Here is a 15,813-nt window from a genome sequence, read left to right on the forward strand (position 1 = left end):
GCAAGAATCGCTCAGGGAGCTCTGCACAGGAGGGAACCGCACTGTGCCCAGGCTGTTCCCCAGTCTGTCCAGGACATCCGAGGGGTGAGGAGGCCATGTCCCCATCCTGGGCCCAGAGTGTCCCCAGATCCTTGTTCCAAACCAAAGACTTAAAAGAGCTTTAAACTCTGTGCTCAGTACTTTTGGGTATGATCAGCCACAACTCACATTTCCAAGCTTGTACCCTTTGAAAACAGCCAAACTTGAACTGGCCACTTCTGAGGGTGAGCGCTCTGGAGGCCGCCTAGGCTTCTGGGCTGCGGTGCTGAGGCCACCACCTGCTCCTCCTGCCTCTGGGCCACCAAGCGGGGCTGCACTGCCCCATCCTACACCCAGCAGGGTTGCGGAGCTCATGGACAAGCCCCAGCTGCTGTGCAAACGCAGGCAGGTGCCTTGTCCTCTCTGATCAATAAAGAAAAGAGAAGATCGCCTGCAACAAGACCACAGCTGTGATCTAAATGTCCCAACCTGCAGCTTCTGTGAACACCAGGCTGCCTGGCATCCAATCCAGCTCCTCCACGCTTCCTCTCAGAGAGGAATCACAACCACCCACTGAGGGACAAATCCACAGGGCAGGGGCAGTATTCCCCAGAGCCCGGTGGGGCAGGGAATGAGTTCTTCACTTTCCAACTCTTCTTCTGAAACACAGCCCCCAGCCCCAGCCCTCAGCCCCAGCATCAGCCCCAGGGACACAAGCGCACCACATAAAAAACCTGAACCCCCAATAAGCACAAATTTAACAGCACCGCGTGAGGCCTGTGTGTGGAAAACAGATCCATAGAGTCAGGGCACCCCCAATCAAAACCCCAGCTTGCCCTTTTGTAGAAGACAGTGGACTGATTCTAGAGTTTACACAGGGGCCGGGGGGTGGGGAGTGCGCTCCCGTAGCCCAGCAATCTGGGAGGCTGAGGCAGAAGGATGGCAAGTTTGAGCCTCGCCTGAGAAACTCAGCAAGACCTTCTCTCAAACTGAAAAGTGGAGAAAAAGGGCCAGGCATCTCTGTAGCCCAGGATGAAGGTCAGGGTTGAAGCCCACCATGAAAACATAAAAAATTTTGAGAAAAAATAAATATAATTTATGTGGGGCCACAGACGTAACTCAGTAATACAGCACTTGGCTAGTGCTGCAAAATCCTGAGTTCAATCCCCAACACTGCAAACACAAGGAAAGAAAGAATTCACATGGAACTGCAAACACCTAGAAGAGCAAAAAAGAATAAATTGGGATCACTCACACTACCTGGTTTCACAACTTACTTTTAAAAAAAGCTACTGGTGTCCAGACCAGGCAGCACCAGATAGATACACAGACAATGAAACAGCATGCAGGGTGCAGAAGGAGAACCACCCCTGAATCATCTGGGTTTTGACAAAGGAACCAACAGAATTCCAGACAAAAAGGTCTAGGTCTTTTTCTGTCTGTCTGTCTGTATTTTTTTCAGGGTCTCTCTATGCAGCTTGGACTCACAGTGATCCTCCTGTTTTCAGCCTCCCCAGTGCTGGGGCTACAGGCATGCACCACCATGCCCCAACTTGGTCACCGGCTTAGTGCACCAGGGAGTGGGGCTAGTGCGGTATGTGGTGCCAGGGATCGAGCCCCGGGCCCTGCACTTGCCTAAGCAGGTGCTTAGTCCGCTGAGTTATCTCACCAGCTCTAAGTATGGGTCTTTTCAATTAATGGTACCTGAATGGTTGGGCTTTCATATGTAAAAAAACAAAATTAAAAAAATAATAATCTGGAGCTGGGGAGAAGGCTCAGTAGAATAAGCACTTTCCTGGCAAGCACAAGGGTCTGAGTGCAATCCCTAGTTCCGCAAATAAATAAATAAATAAATAAATAAATAAATAATCTGGACTCACTCATATTCACACCTTCTAGGACACGCTAACCCCACACGGTTCATAAACATACATGTAAAACCTAAACCTAAAATTTCTAGGAGAAAAATCTTTGTGGGTTTTGCTGTGTTCTTCCTAGCAGGAAACAACTGATAAACAGAACTTTAGCAGAATTAAAACCTCCTGTTCTTCAAAGGACTCCACAAGGAAAATGAAATGATGAATCGCAGATTGGGAGAAAAATAGCTGCAAAATACATCACTTGGATATGACTGGTGGCTAGAACATATACAGCTCTAAAATCCAGTAAGAAAACAAACACCCAATGTAAAAAAAAATGGTGCAAAGATTTGAACAGGAAATTTGCCAAGGACTCTGATAGGCTAGAGGAGGACAACCTCCACACCATTAGTCAGTGGGGAGACACAAATTAAAGCCGTTGCCTATGGAATAATTCAAGTAAAAATACATGGGCCACATCAAGTACAGGGGAGGGGAAGGATCTAGAAGCCTCACACGCTGCTGGGAGGATGCAAGGTTGGCAGGTTTTAACAAAGTCAGACCCCACGGCCTGGATCTTGCAGTCCCACCAGATAAATGTTGAGCCACACATGCAGAAATCCTACTAAGTACTTACTTCAGGGAACTGAAAACTAGGGTCACACACAAACCTACACACACAAAAATGAAATTTTAAAAAAAAACAACAAAAAACCCTGAACACAAATGTTTATAGCAGACAGGGAAAGAAGGAAGCCACCCAAGTATCCACTCAGCTGAGTCTCCATGCAGGACAATGAAAGGAGAGGCGGAAGCTGGGCCCTCTGGTGCGCACCTGTAACCCAGCACTCCGCAAGGCGCAGCCAGGTAGGAGGACAGCCAAATTCAAGCTAGCACCGGGAACTTAATGACTCCATCTCAGAATGAAAAAGAGCTTGGCGACGTAGCTCAGTGTTCAGTCCCCACTACTGTGCCAAAAAAGGAAAAAAAAAAAAAAAAGTAAAGTTAGTTGTGTAAAAGGCTACTTGCTGGGTGGCCCACTAGCTCAGCCGGCAGGGACCAGGATTTGACCCCTGGCGTGCCGTGCTGGCCCCGCGGACACAGCGACTGAGACTGGGCATGGGGGCATGTGCCTGTAATCCCAGCACTTGGGAGGCTAAAAACAGGAGTACCACTTATGAGTCTGATCTACATAGTGAGACCCGGTAGATACTGTACTAGCTACCTACAAATAAATTAAATGAAATAATTTAAAAAGACTACTTGCTGTATAATTTGTAGGATATTCTGGAAAAAGCAAAATTACAGAGACAAGATACGTGTCATTGAGTGCTAGCAGCTAGGGGCTGGAGTCGCGGCTGACCACAGAACCATACCAGAAAATGTTGGGGAGCTGTGGGGGGTGCACATGGTTCTCTACACAAAGGCAGCACCAGGGGAGGGGGCAGCTGGGGCCTGCACCCTGCCAGCGAGCTCAGTTCTGGGCCTGTTCTCTGTCGTCATGGGTGACAGTCACGTGACCGCCCGAATTCCTCCAAGCTCAGCCATCGGAGCAATTTGAAGTATGCAGAGTACTTCTGAAACTGAAAGAGCAGCAGCAGCAGCAGCAGCAGCAGCAGCAAAGCCTGCGCTGCAGCCAGCCTGCAAGCTCTGTGGGAGCAGGTGGGGACCCCGCCAGCTCAGAGAGAGGGCACAGCTCTGCCCCAACACAAGCTCTGGAGCCCAGCTGGGTCCAAACCCCTGCTCTATCCCTCCCTCGCTTTGCATTCCCTGGCATGTGGCTTGTCCCCTGTAAGCCTGCGGGTGCTCACCGTTACAAAAGAGATGAATGACAGCAAAAGCCCTCTCACTGGGGCCAGACCTAAGTAACAGCACCACGCTTGCCCACACCTGACTCCAAACCCCGCCCTCCAGCACAAGGTGGACCATACCAGGTCCCCAGGACCACTGTTTCCTGGTTACAAGCCCAAGGCAGAGGCAGACTCAGGGTCTGGCCAAAAGCCACTCATGGCCTGGCTGGGGGTGCCACTGACCCGTGCAGCAGCCGCAGGACATGAAAGTCACCAAACGCTCAGAAAAGAGAGGCCACCTCGGGACATGCGATCCCCTCAGGCTTCCTGGAATTGGAAGCCCCCAAAGCAAATCACAAGGAATTAAATTAAAGGCAAGGGCTCCTGGGGAGGGCAGAGCCTGACAGTCCTCCAGCCCATGCTACCACCAGCCTGGCACTCCCGAAGCTTCCTTCGGAGGGGAGCCCCGTTCGTGTCACCCCTGTCCTGGTGACAAGGCAGAAGGTCTGGTGCGGGCCAATCTGGGATCCAGGGCCTGCCTTTTTTCCGTGAATCTGAGTCTTGGCCTGTCTAGGGTATGTTTGCTTAAAGGCCAAGTGTTTTTCCTGCAGCCCAGGCCGCCCCCTCACTGGCCCTCTGCGGCCTGGCTGCGTCCGCAGCTGGGGGCTCCCGAAACGCCAACAGCCAGCCGGGGCCACCTTTGATGCCCGCCACCTCCAGACTTCAATGTTGCTGTGTGCACAGCCCCTTTAATAAGTTATTTCCGTGGAAAACCCTGGTAACTTGGTCATGAATCAAACCTATAAACACCTCGCGCCCATCAAAGCACCCACGGGGGGTTGTGCTTCCCTTTCGGGAAGTCGTGTGCTGTCCCCCGGCGTGGGCGCGAGCCCACCTGGGCCTCAGCCAGGTCGCTGACAAAATGCCCAGGTCACCCCCAAACCCGGGGACCCAGCACCCAAAGGACACTGCTTCCCTGTGTGTCCTGGGGACAGTCCTAACCCGACTCGCAGCAGGGTTCATGGCCACAAAGGCCACACCGGCCGCTGCTCCCGGGTACAGGAATGCACTGTTTTGGCTACCGGTAAAAGGCCCGGTTTATTGGAAACACACTTCTCTGCCGAAGTTTAGCTCCTTTCACTCTTTTCTCCTTTCTTTTTGCCCACGGCCTCAGCAGAGGAGGTGCAGCTACAACTCTCCCCCCACAGTGACAGAGGGGAGTCCGGGGCAGAGCAGCAGACAGGGCACCCCACATGTGGACCAAGGTCTGGGGGCACTGGTGACCCTGGGCCTGCGCTGGGCTCTGCAGCATGGAGAGGGGACCAGGACTGGTGCTGGCCTTCCTCGGCAGCAGGAACAAAATCCCCCTAAGGGATTTCTCACTAAAATGCCAGTGGCCTACCGGGCATGGTGGCACATGAATATAATCCCTGTGCTCCTAAGGCTGAGGCAGGAGGATCACTGAAAGTTCAAAGCCAGCTTCAGCTAGAACGAGACTGTCTCAGAAAAACAGTAACAAGACCACTAATAATAACAGGCTACAGCCTGGTATCAGTTGCTCTGTCAAAAACCTACTCACGGGGTCCCCAGAATACAGGCTGGCCGGCAGTGCCACTCCTAGGTACACACCCATGAGAAGCAAGTCCTACAGCCACGAAACATGAAATGGTGGGCACAGAATTGGTGGCAGGAGGCAAAACCTGCAGCTCTAGATGCCCAGAGGCAACAGGTCAGACGGCTCAGTCCCTTAGGACACCGCCACCACCAACGGTCACATCCAGGGCACTGAATCCAAAGCAGAGGCTGATCCAAAAAGCCCCACCTCAGCCTCCAGGGCACCATGCCCAGAGGAAGTCGGCACAGTGCTCTGGTACCTCAGGGCTGGAAGGGGACATGGAAGGGGCCTTCTGAGGCCACGCCGTCTCTGTATCTGGGCTACAGCAGCGACCCCTGGCATGGGCACTTATGAAAACTATTCGCTGGTGACAAAGGACACCCATCAGAGAAAAGCTGATGCTGCAGCCTGTTGTCTGAGGCCCCAATCCGTCCGTGCATCCTAGCATGACCAGGATGCCTCGCAGCCTACCCCTGGGGAATCCATAAAAACCCACACCCAGCCCCACCCTAGGCATCCTTGGAGTGCATCTGAGCTTTGCAAGGCTCTTGTGATTATCTAATGTGTGAGGGGGGGGACCAGCAAGGTGGGCCAATAGACCCATTATACAGATGGAAAACTTGAGAAAGCGGGTGAAAAAGATGACCTAGACACACGAGGCAGACGGGAACCTGGGCCGCCTGTACTGTCAACATGATGCTGCCTGAGACCTGGAGAGTCTCTGGAACCCAGTCTGGCCTTTGCTCCAGGAGCGAGGAGGCAATGGGGGACACAGAGGAGGCTGCGCCCTCCCCCATGCCTGGCTGCTCCCAGGCTAAATAGCAGTTAAGGCTCTGTCTGGCCCCAACATGAACTGGAGCCCACCTGGCTTGAGCCCTTGGTGGGGCAAAGCAGCTACACCCTTCATGAATCTGGGCATAATCCCAGGCCTTGCGCCAGGCACACGGTGGACAAGAGCCACCCTGCTGGGTCAAGCACCACAAATGCCCCCCCGAACCTGCCTGGGGGACGTCCCTCCTCCCCTCCAGCCCTGGGACAAGGCCTGCTGACTCCATACAACTTTCTCACCCCAGGGCAGTGAGGCCCAGACAGAGGGGATCAGGTACGGGTGCAAAGTGGGGGCATCCAGCAGCTGTCTGCAGAGGAGGCTGGGGTACCCCGTTTTGGCCAGACTGGAACAGCAGTGCCCACCCTTTGCCACCCGCAGGCCTCGGCACAGATGCCACCAAAACCCTCATGCTCGCTTTCTCCAGGGCAGCCCAGCCACGCTCAGTCCCAGGCCCTGTGAGCACAGTGCCTGGTCACCTTCTCCCCAACCAACACATAGGCTCCTCACATCTCTGCCCAGTCTGGCCACTAGGATGAGTGGCAGGGACAGGGAAGCCACCTGCCAGGCCTAGCTATGGGTTTCTCTCCCCTTTTAGCTTTTATTGTATTTTATTTTTTGAGACAGGGTCTTACTATGCTGGCCAAGCTCAAGATGACCCTCCTGCCTCAGCCTCCCCTGGGCTGGAGTCAGGGGTTCCTCACCATGCTGGGCCTTCACACTCCCCTTAGAAAGGTCACAAGGAGCCTTTGGCACTCTGGGCTGGTGGCTTTGAGATCCACTCCAAACTCCAGACTTGATTTTCCAAACCCAGGAACCTTGACAAGGGCAGGATGGGTGCACCCTCAGGCCCCGGGTCCCAGCTTTGCAGAGCACCAGCCCTGGGCCTCACCCTTTCCGGCTGGGGTGCCAGCCTTAGCAAGGGCACCGGGCCCACAAATATCAGGAATTCTTTCCACCGAGGGCAACTGAGAAAGCGCTGGTTTCTGCTTTCCTGGCAGCTGCAGGCCATGCAGGAAAGATGTTTAATATGAAAACATCTCGCGAAGCACCTCAGGGTATATTTCCTGCACTGAAGAGGTAGCTCTTGGCAAAGGCTACTCTACCCTGACAAGCAAACTCTCGAGCCAGGCTCCGGATTGTTCTGGCACCTGGGGACAGCATACCAGGGGACAGGGCAGCCCAGGGCCCAGGCAGAGGGCTGCGATCAGGCTGGGTGCAGCCCAGTGACATTCACGAGCAGCAGTGTCATAGGTCTGGCCCACGAGGTGTCCTGGGGCGTCAGCCCTGGACAGCATTCCACACCCCGAGCCCCCCCCCCATCACACAGGTGTCCTGCCCCTTAGCGAGTGGAGTGCTGCTCCTGCTTTGTTCCTACCCTGTGACTTCCCAGGGCAGGCAGAGAGGACATCTGCCAGACCTGAGAACCCACCTGATCATCCTGCCTTCCAGCTGGGTGACCTCCGAAAACTTCCCTACCCTCTCTGGGCCCCAATAACCACTTCCTTGAATTTGGCCAATAAAGCCACCACCTCGCAAGCTCACAGAGATGTGGGAAGGCTCCACAAGTGAATATGGATGAGCCACAAAGAAGGGCTGCATCTCTGTGGGAGCTTCTGGTCCCGAATATTATACAGGATGAGCTTTCTGTCTATCTGCTCTCTGTTCCTGACCGAAACTCACTCATTCATTATACAAACCATGGCCAGAACTGGTGCTCGATGGCCTAGAGGTTCCTCAGGCACCAAGTACAGCACGGAGTTCCCCAGCCACAGTGACCACATCCCCTCTGCTCTGTCCATTCCTCTACTTTTCAGGACAAGGAGATCACACCTGGATTCATCTTTCCTGTCATCTGAATGCAGCCTGTCATCTTCTTGGCAAGCTCCTAGTCACCCTACAAAATCCAGCTGAGAATCACCATCTCCACGAAGGATTCCCTGAATACCCACATTCCCACTCAAGCAGAGAGACCTGGCCTCTCAGACAACACACTCCCACTCTGCACTGCTTCGCTCAGGGTAGAGTTTGCTTCTGGAAAGTCATGAGAGGAGGTGCTGAGAGACACTGCAGGCCTGCAGCCCCAGCTCTCCGCCCATCTGTGAAGTGCTAAGGTGACAGCCCGGACCACACTGGCACTGAAGGACCAAAAGATCAGCTAAGCAACCAAGACAGTCGAGAATTGGCCTCGGGTCACCCAGAAGGGAAAGGCAAAGCTGAGCTCAGAATCACTGGATCAGGCATGGCGGCACACACCTGCACTGCCAGCTACTCGGAGGCTGAGGCACAAGGATCGAGTTTGAAGCCAATCTGGGTAATTTAGTAAGACTACTCAGTCTCTGGAAGGGGGATGGGACACCTTCTCTGGTGCACTGTCCATCCCAATCCAGCTTGGCTGGGCCCTCTCCAGGCAGGGCCTGTGCGCCTGAGCTGCATCCCTAACCCTAGGCCCTCTCAAAACTGCCTGGTCCCTCCCACGTGCTTGCGGAAGTCACTCCGGTCCTCCCGCGAGTGTGGAGGCCGAAGCTGAGTTCTCCCTTCCCTGCACAAGGCAAGGAAGCTGGGCTTTGCTGCGGTCAGGGGGTGGGGAGCAGACACACGGATGGAACCTTGGGGTACTCAACCCCGGGTTACGCCCCAAACCCTTATTTTATTTTAACTTTTACACAGGGTCTCGCTAGGCCTCGAAAGGAACTCAAATGTGTGCCTCAGCCTCCCAGAGTGCTGGGATCACAAGCGTGCGCCATTGCGCCTGGGCTTTGCCCGAGCCTGGCCGACCTCAGCCCCCTGCGGGCGTCCTGACCCCTGTGTGGGGAAGAAGGAGGGGCATGGGCTGCAACCTGAGCGCCCGCTAGGAGCGCCACACCAAACGTCTCTCCTGATCCCCAAGGCCAAACGGAGCCCTCTCCAGCTACCCTGGACTCCCAGCTCCCCGGCAGCCCTCTGTGGCCCACCAGGCTGGACGGGCACGTGCGCGCCCTGTGCTTAGTAGTAAGGTTTTAGTAAATCTCACTCAGGCCCCAGCTGCCACGTGCCTCCTCTCCAACACCTGAGCTTTCCTTTGTCCCTGAATGCACGTCGCAGCGGCAATCACCTCTCCCAGGAAGCCTCCTGCGCTGCGTCCTCCCCAGTGAGTCAAGCCCTTGTCCTGCCTCCCTCTGCGCCGCTTCCCACTAGCTGTGCGTGCGTGAGTAGCTCAAGGGTGGACAGGGCATCAGGTCCATCTCTGCCCCTCGCCCACTCCCTAGGACCCTGGTATGGCCAAGCCCGCCTGCACGGAGTCTGGCCGCTGCTGACTCACAAGGAACACTTCCCATTAGGGACAAGATCTGTATCACCCCCACTTCCAGGTGGGCGATCCGTGGGCGGAGCCACACAATTAGCCAATGCCAGAGCCTGCGCAGGAAACCACCCCCAGGGTCACGCCCCCACCCGGAACAAGAACGGGCGGTCGGCGATAGAGCTGAGAAGGGCACGGCAGACCCCAGGCCAGGTCACACAGCGCACGCGCGACCCTCGCCAGAGTAGCAAAGCGCACGCGCGGCGCGCCCTCCTCGCCACCCCGCAGTCCTGGCTGGACGCCGGTCACCACCGCCCAAAAGTCTCCTCCTGTCTCTGTTCCCAGGCCCTGTCTCCCGTGGAATGTGGCCGTGGGCAGACACATGGCTGGGAGAGGACACATGTGACATCCAGCTGCGACCCCACGGCTCGAGTCCCGCGTGGCCCCCTTCTCTCCCTGGCTCTTGCCCTGTGCAAGCCTTGGTCCCTCACTCCCACGCCACCAGAAAGGCCTTCTGGTTCCTGCACAGGCAGCTCACACTGTGTTTTCCATTCCATAGACTCTCGATTAGAGGATCAGGCATTCTGTGCTCAGCACTCTGCACCCTGCATCTGGGCTGGGACCCCTTCTCTCACCCTGGGCATAAACTCCCAGTCGCAGGCCTTCTGTTCTCCTAGCCCACAGAAGCAAATCCCCAGACCCTCCTGCACCAGCCTTCCCCTCACCCCCATCAAAAAAAAAAAAAAAAAAAGGATTGCCTAGCAGTCACTCTCACCTTCGTATGAATTTCTTTAACTAGTGCCTCACACCTAACTCCCCCAAACTAACCTGCAGTTCAGGAAAAGGGGAAAGACAAACAGGCCCAGGGACAGCAACCTAGAGCCTGAGTCAAACAAGAAACCCAGCGTCCAGAGGGCTCCCCAAAGGACAGCACCGGGCTTTTCATTCTACTATCATCCTGGCTCCCACACTGCAAGCAACTTTGGTGGAGCTGCCTGTCCCTGAGCTACTGCTTTCCTCCTGTGTTATGTGGGCGTCTTGTACAAGAGGCCGAGATGGACTGACAATGTCCTGTCAGCTCTTCGATCTCCCTCTGCTGCCCCGCCCTGCCACCAATGGGTCCTCACCTGCCAGCACCTGTGACCGAGCCCCCAACGTCCCTCAGGTGGCTGTGACAGCAGGACAGGGACTGTGGAGTAGTAAGTTCCAAACTAGGCTCAGGATACTTGCATATGAGACAAACAAGGGCAGCCTGCATCCCAGGTTCCTGGACACTTTGCTGGGACATAACGCCTATCTCCAGACACCAGAAGGCACAGCTCTTGGGGACCCCAGCCCCTGGCAGCTGCATCTGTGCTGTCCATGGGGTTTGACACTGGAAGCCAGGTCAGTGAGATATCCTGTCCCCTTGTCACAAAATCCCCTCCCTAGAACCCAAGTGAGGATAGGCCGCCCTGGACTCCACTCTGCCCCTTGGGTCTGGAATGGGGAGTCCTTGCTAGGGGAGGCTTGGGAGTCACAGGCTGGGATTCACATCCCAGCCCTCCTATGGACAATCTGAGCCTCTGAGCTGCTGGCCTGTTTCTGAAGCTACAGCCTGGGGAGAGTCCCAGCCATCTCGTAGGCTGGGGTCAATGTGCCAGATGTCACAGAGGTGGAGAACATCAACAGTCTCAGTACTGTGCATGTCATCTTCTGTCATTACTGTCACTGCCACCACTGCTGCCAGTCTCTGAGCATCAAGTGTCCCCACCTGACTCTCTGCCCCATCACCCTCCTGCCACCATTTGGTCTATCTTTGCAGTAGAACCTGGGGGTGCACCTGTCCCCTCTGGGCCTACCTCTATAAGTGTGACAGCCAGAGCAGCCCCCAGTCTGGAAGTGCAGGAGGGGACACACATCCTGCTAGGAAGAGGTATGGATGACCAGTGAGACAAATGGGCCACTCACTTCCCAAGGCCACCTGGAGCTCAGACCAAAGCCCGTTGAGATCTCATGCAGCCTGCCACAGGAAATCCCACATTTTTTCCCCAAATCTTCTGGACCCTTAGAATTCCAAGCCACTGAGTGCAAAATTTTTCCCCCAGAACAGGGGATTGAACTCAGGCCCTTGCGCTTGCAAAATATTTTTTAATGAAGCCACGCATCAAAATCAGCAGTGACTGCCTTGTTTCCCAGTACTAAATAGCCTGCTCTTTTTAGGGAGCAGAAATCCCAAACACTGCCTGACTGGACCTCCAAAGTAGCCCAACCTACTAATACAGCTGGGTGGAGGTGGCATCTGCCGCAGGCCTCCCAAGCTCTAGGGGGCGCTGTCTCCGGGAACAGATTGGAGGCAGGGCCTCTGGCAGGTGCTCTAGGGTATTCTCCTTCTGGCCGCCCACCCACAGCCCCAGCACACTGGGGTCACATGTGACTACCTGTAGAAAGACAGGTAGAAACACACACGCAAGTCGCCACCGTTACAGCAGGGCCAGGGGCCGTCCGAAGGGCCCATGATCTAGACCATCAGCACAACACGATCTGTCTCCATGAAAGTCTCGGGTTGCCCCCTGCCCCAAATGCCGTGGAGCTCACATAGGCGCAGAGGAGAAAGCAGGGACTGCACTGTGAGCCTCTCTCTGCGCTGGGCCCGGTGTTCAAGGGAAGGAGCTCAAAAGCAAAGTGGGCCCGGAGACACAGAGGAGAACAAAGCTACCCAATGAGAGGTGCCACCGGAGCCCAGGGGACAGACAGGAGAGGACCAAGGGGACCCGAACCCTGCACACGTGTGGTCAGAGCAGCCAGTCCTGTCCCTCCTGGAGGTGGTCACACAACCGGGGGAAGGGCTGGGGTCACAGCCAGGCAGCTGCGGACAGTCCTTTAGAGTGGAGGGTGACAGGCCGAACTCTGTACTGAACCCATTCATCAAAGGCCAGTGATCGAAAGAGAGTATACAGCGGTGAGGGACACAGACCCCGACGCACAGGCTCTCACGTCCCCCAAGTCCCCTTTCCTCTCGGGTCCCCTGCCCCAGAAGTCCCGAGCTAGTGTGTGAAGGGCCCCATGCAGGGCCTGGCATGCAGCAACACCCCTAATGGGAGATTTCTTCCTCGGGCTGCAGCATGGTGTCCCCGCACCACCAGCCGAGTCCCTCCGGACCCGACATCCCCAGTCACTGCCACCGCTTCCTCCATGTTCAGGGGTTCTTCAGGCAGCTTTCAATTACAGGAGTGGGGACTTTTGATTATCGAGGCACAGCCCCCGAATTAGGGACCCACACCAGGCTTCTCTCTGCTTCCTGTCACAGGCCCCAGTGCTCAGAGAGACAGGGGACCTCTGGCTTTGGGCAAAGGCCTCATTTGCCAGCCCCTCCCTGTGCTCCTCTTGCTGCACTTCCGCCCTGTTTGGACCCTAAATGTCAGTACTTCTTTCTGTGTGGGGATAGGAGGTAGATAAACATAGGGCAGAGTCCCATGCCATGCTGTCCACTACAGCGGGAAGATCCCCTGCCAGGTGACAGCTGGAGCCTGCTGGCCCCTCAGCCTTCCACAGGGACACCGCAGTGGGTTCCACTCAACTGTCCCTCAGCCAGGGGCACAGTGACTCGGACACTGACCTTCTTCCTATGCAAGGGGTAGGAGGAAGAGAACCCAAATGGGGAGGGGACATCCAAAAGACATCCGCCAAGCCCCTGCCACCTGTCTCTGGCCGCAGTTGAACACGCCAAAATAAATGCCAACCTGAGAATTCACCCAGAGCGGTGATGAGGGAGTTGGTGGCCTCCGTTTCAGTGTAAGACAATGTGGAATCGGACAGATCTGCAGGCAGAAAGAGAAAAAAAATACTTAGTTGGCTGGCAGGGCTGCATGCTCTGATGCATCCGTGTACGTGTCTGTGTGTGTGCGCACGCGTTTGCTTGTGTGGGTGTACACACGTGTGCATGTCTGTGTAAGTGCGTGCATCCAAGTGCTGGCAAAGGAAGCATAAGGTGACCCCTGCAACTTCTGTCAGCACGCTTAGTCTGCCCGGGATCACTGCGGCCCAGCCTGGAACTCTCCTGGTAGATGCAGGCTGCTGAGGTCCTGGTGTGTGAAAACATAGCCAAGAGCCCAAGTTCAGGGGCCTGAGCAAGTAGCAACTTGGCGCGTCCCGGGCAGGGTGAAATTAAGCCCCGAACAATTCAGAGTTGCTGTACTTAATTACAACCATTAAAATTCTTGAAGGTGTTCCTTCTTGCTTCCTTCCTTCCTTCCCTCCTTCCTTCCTTCCTCCTGCTAGAGCTGGGGAAACTGTTGGAACAAGCCACAGTCATCTTCACTGTGTCCCACTTACACCCCTCTAATTAAGGGCTCAACATTTGCTCCTAGATTAACTTTCTTCTCCCTCTCTTTCTCCTGCTCCTCTCCCCTGCTCCCAAGCACCCGCACATCCTTGTCACATAATTTTCAAGGCCTACACTGTTTGTTTGTTTGTTTTTTAAAGGTGCTCTTTTAAAAAAAAAAAAAGTAGCTTCCAGGCCTTCATGTGGCCTGCAGTATTTGCTTTCTGCCTGCAGGGCAGCGGGCTGGGGAGTGGAAATCCTTCCGTTCCGGAGCTGCTAACCTGACAGGCCACTGAGTTCTGGGACAGGCAGGCTTGAGACCTGGCTCCTGGGCCTGGCCCTCTGCTACCAGCGGGGAAGGGACAGAAGGGAGCAGGGAGGCTGCAGCCAGCGCCCCCAGATCCAGAGGGCCTGGCCCCACCTGGCCTACTAGAGCCCCAAGGGCCAGGGATTCCAGGGCCAGAACTGAGAGCCTGGGCCCGAGCTCGCTAGAAGGCCGCCTGCTCCTGTAGGAATTTTTTCCCTTTACCACATGGTCTGGAGAGCGGGAAGATGAAACATTAACCAAATCGCCTTTTTTCTTTTTCTTCTGCCGTACTTGCCAGATGCTGACTGGGTATTCTGGGTTTTATTTTGTTTTTTGGTCTCATGTGATCACAGAGGCTCAGAAGCAAACTGACTTTTTGTTTATGAAAAGCCGCAATGCAAGGAAAAGAAAATAATACCAAAAAAAAAAAAATCACACAAAGCCCTCAAACTATGTACCAGGGCACAAAAAAACGTCATCTGCTGGTCAAAGTAGTACGATGAAAATAGGGGCACATGGAAAATCGTTAAAATAAATACAAAGAAAAGCCCCTCCATGTGTCTGGAGGAACATCATAATAGACTTTTGCTCCTAATAACGAAGGTCCCCAAGTGCTCAGAGCCACTTCCACCAAGGTGGGGACACCAGGGGGCTGAGTCCCCAAGGGTGCTGCTAGCTCTCACCTTTCAAGGGTAGCAAGTCCTCCTCAGTCACCTCTCACAACGTTTCCAGAGGGCCCGAGGGGCAGCTCAAGATAAAAACAGTCCTGACTTGCACATCGCTGCCCAAGCCCCTAGGAGGCACTCGGTTCGAGCCTCGCCTCCCCAAACAGTGAACTCAGGGATGCTGCTCTTTTCTGTCAAAAGCTGCACATGGAAGAGCTTCAGCTTTCAACCAGACAGTTCGGAACAACTACGCCCTGGGTCTGTCTAGTGGAGGAGCCCAGGGCCGTCTGGAGGTGGCCAGGCGTGACTATGTCCCTGGACGCGAAGTCTAAATAGCATGCCATTTTCACAAGTCAGGAATCATTTGATTTTTTTTTTTTAACCATTTGAAAAATAATAACCATTTTTAGCTTGAAAGCCATATTGAAACAGGAGTAGACTGAGTCCAGTGACCACCAGCAATGCTACTTCCTTTTTCTGGGCCTCCACTGTCCCATTCATAATAAAATGGGGACATTCTATGGTTGCCCCAAATGGTCACTCTGCAGGGTATGTCCCAAGTTGACGGACAGCCCCTTGGGGGCATGAAGCCCTGATGTTCAAACTAAGCTGTTATATTTTTCTATGAACTTTCCAGGGTTTTGTATGATTTTCTCTGCTGAAACTAGGGATCATCTATGAGATTAGAGCCATGACACGAGCTTAGTCTGGAGCGGCAGGGTGGGCACCCTGGACCTGAGCGGGGACTGCACCTTCTCAGTTCCCCAGCAGAGCCTGCAGCTCCCCAAGACCAAGGTAGGGGCCCCTAGACCTTTCTGGAACAAAAGCCAGGGATGCCATCCCAATCAGCCACTGACTCGCACACCCTCTTGGGGCATCTCTGCCCCCATGGCGAAGGTCACACTACTGAGGGTATCCGGCAGCACCCCATGCCTTAGGGGATAGGGGGCTGGGGAAAGAGAAGTACAGCCCTGAGAATCCAGAACCCTCAGATGTGGCCTCCACCTCCTCTAACCAGGTGGTCTGTGTGTGTGTGTGTGTGTGTGTGTGTGTGTGTGTGTGTGTGTTACCTGGGATCAAACTCAGGACTTGCACTTGCTAGGCAGGCACTTAGGCCGCTGAGCTGTCTCCCTAGTCCCATTTCCAGGTG

General features: G+C 54.8%; 2 protein-coding genes across 2 annotated transcripts in view; both read right to left on the minus strand.

Annotated features, from left to right (window-relative positions):
• Positions 1 to 13,188, minus strand: part of LOC111816064 (mothers against decapentaplegic homolog 6-like) — a 49,772-nt gene extending 36,584 nt beyond the window's left edge. The window contains exon 1 of the mRNA XM_023712503.1: positions 13,111 to 13,188. The gene's annotated coding sequence lies outside the window, so the exon portion shown is untranslated. The remainder of the gene's footprint in view (positions 1 to 13,110) is intronic.
• A 2,320-nt stretch (positions 13,189 to 15,508) lies between these two features.
• Positions 15,509 to 15,813, minus strand: part of LOC101580443 (mothers against decapentaplegic homolog 6) — a 23,545-nt gene continuing 23,240 nt past the window's right edge. The window contains exon 4 of the mRNA XM_023712638.1: positions 15,509 to 15,596. Within this exon, the coding sequence (XP_023568406.1) occupies positions 15,509 to 15,596 (88 nt within the window). The remainder of the gene's footprint in view (positions 15,597 to 15,813) is intronic.

This window comes from Octodon degus, unplaced genomic scaffold (assembly GCF_000260255.1).
Source record: "Octodon degus isolate 3935 unplaced genomic scaffold, OctDeg1.0 scaffold00026, whole genome shotgun sequence".
NCBI classification, from domain to species: domain Eukaryota; kingdom Metazoa; phylum Chordata; class Mammalia; order Rodentia; family Octodontidae; genus Octodon; species Octodon degus.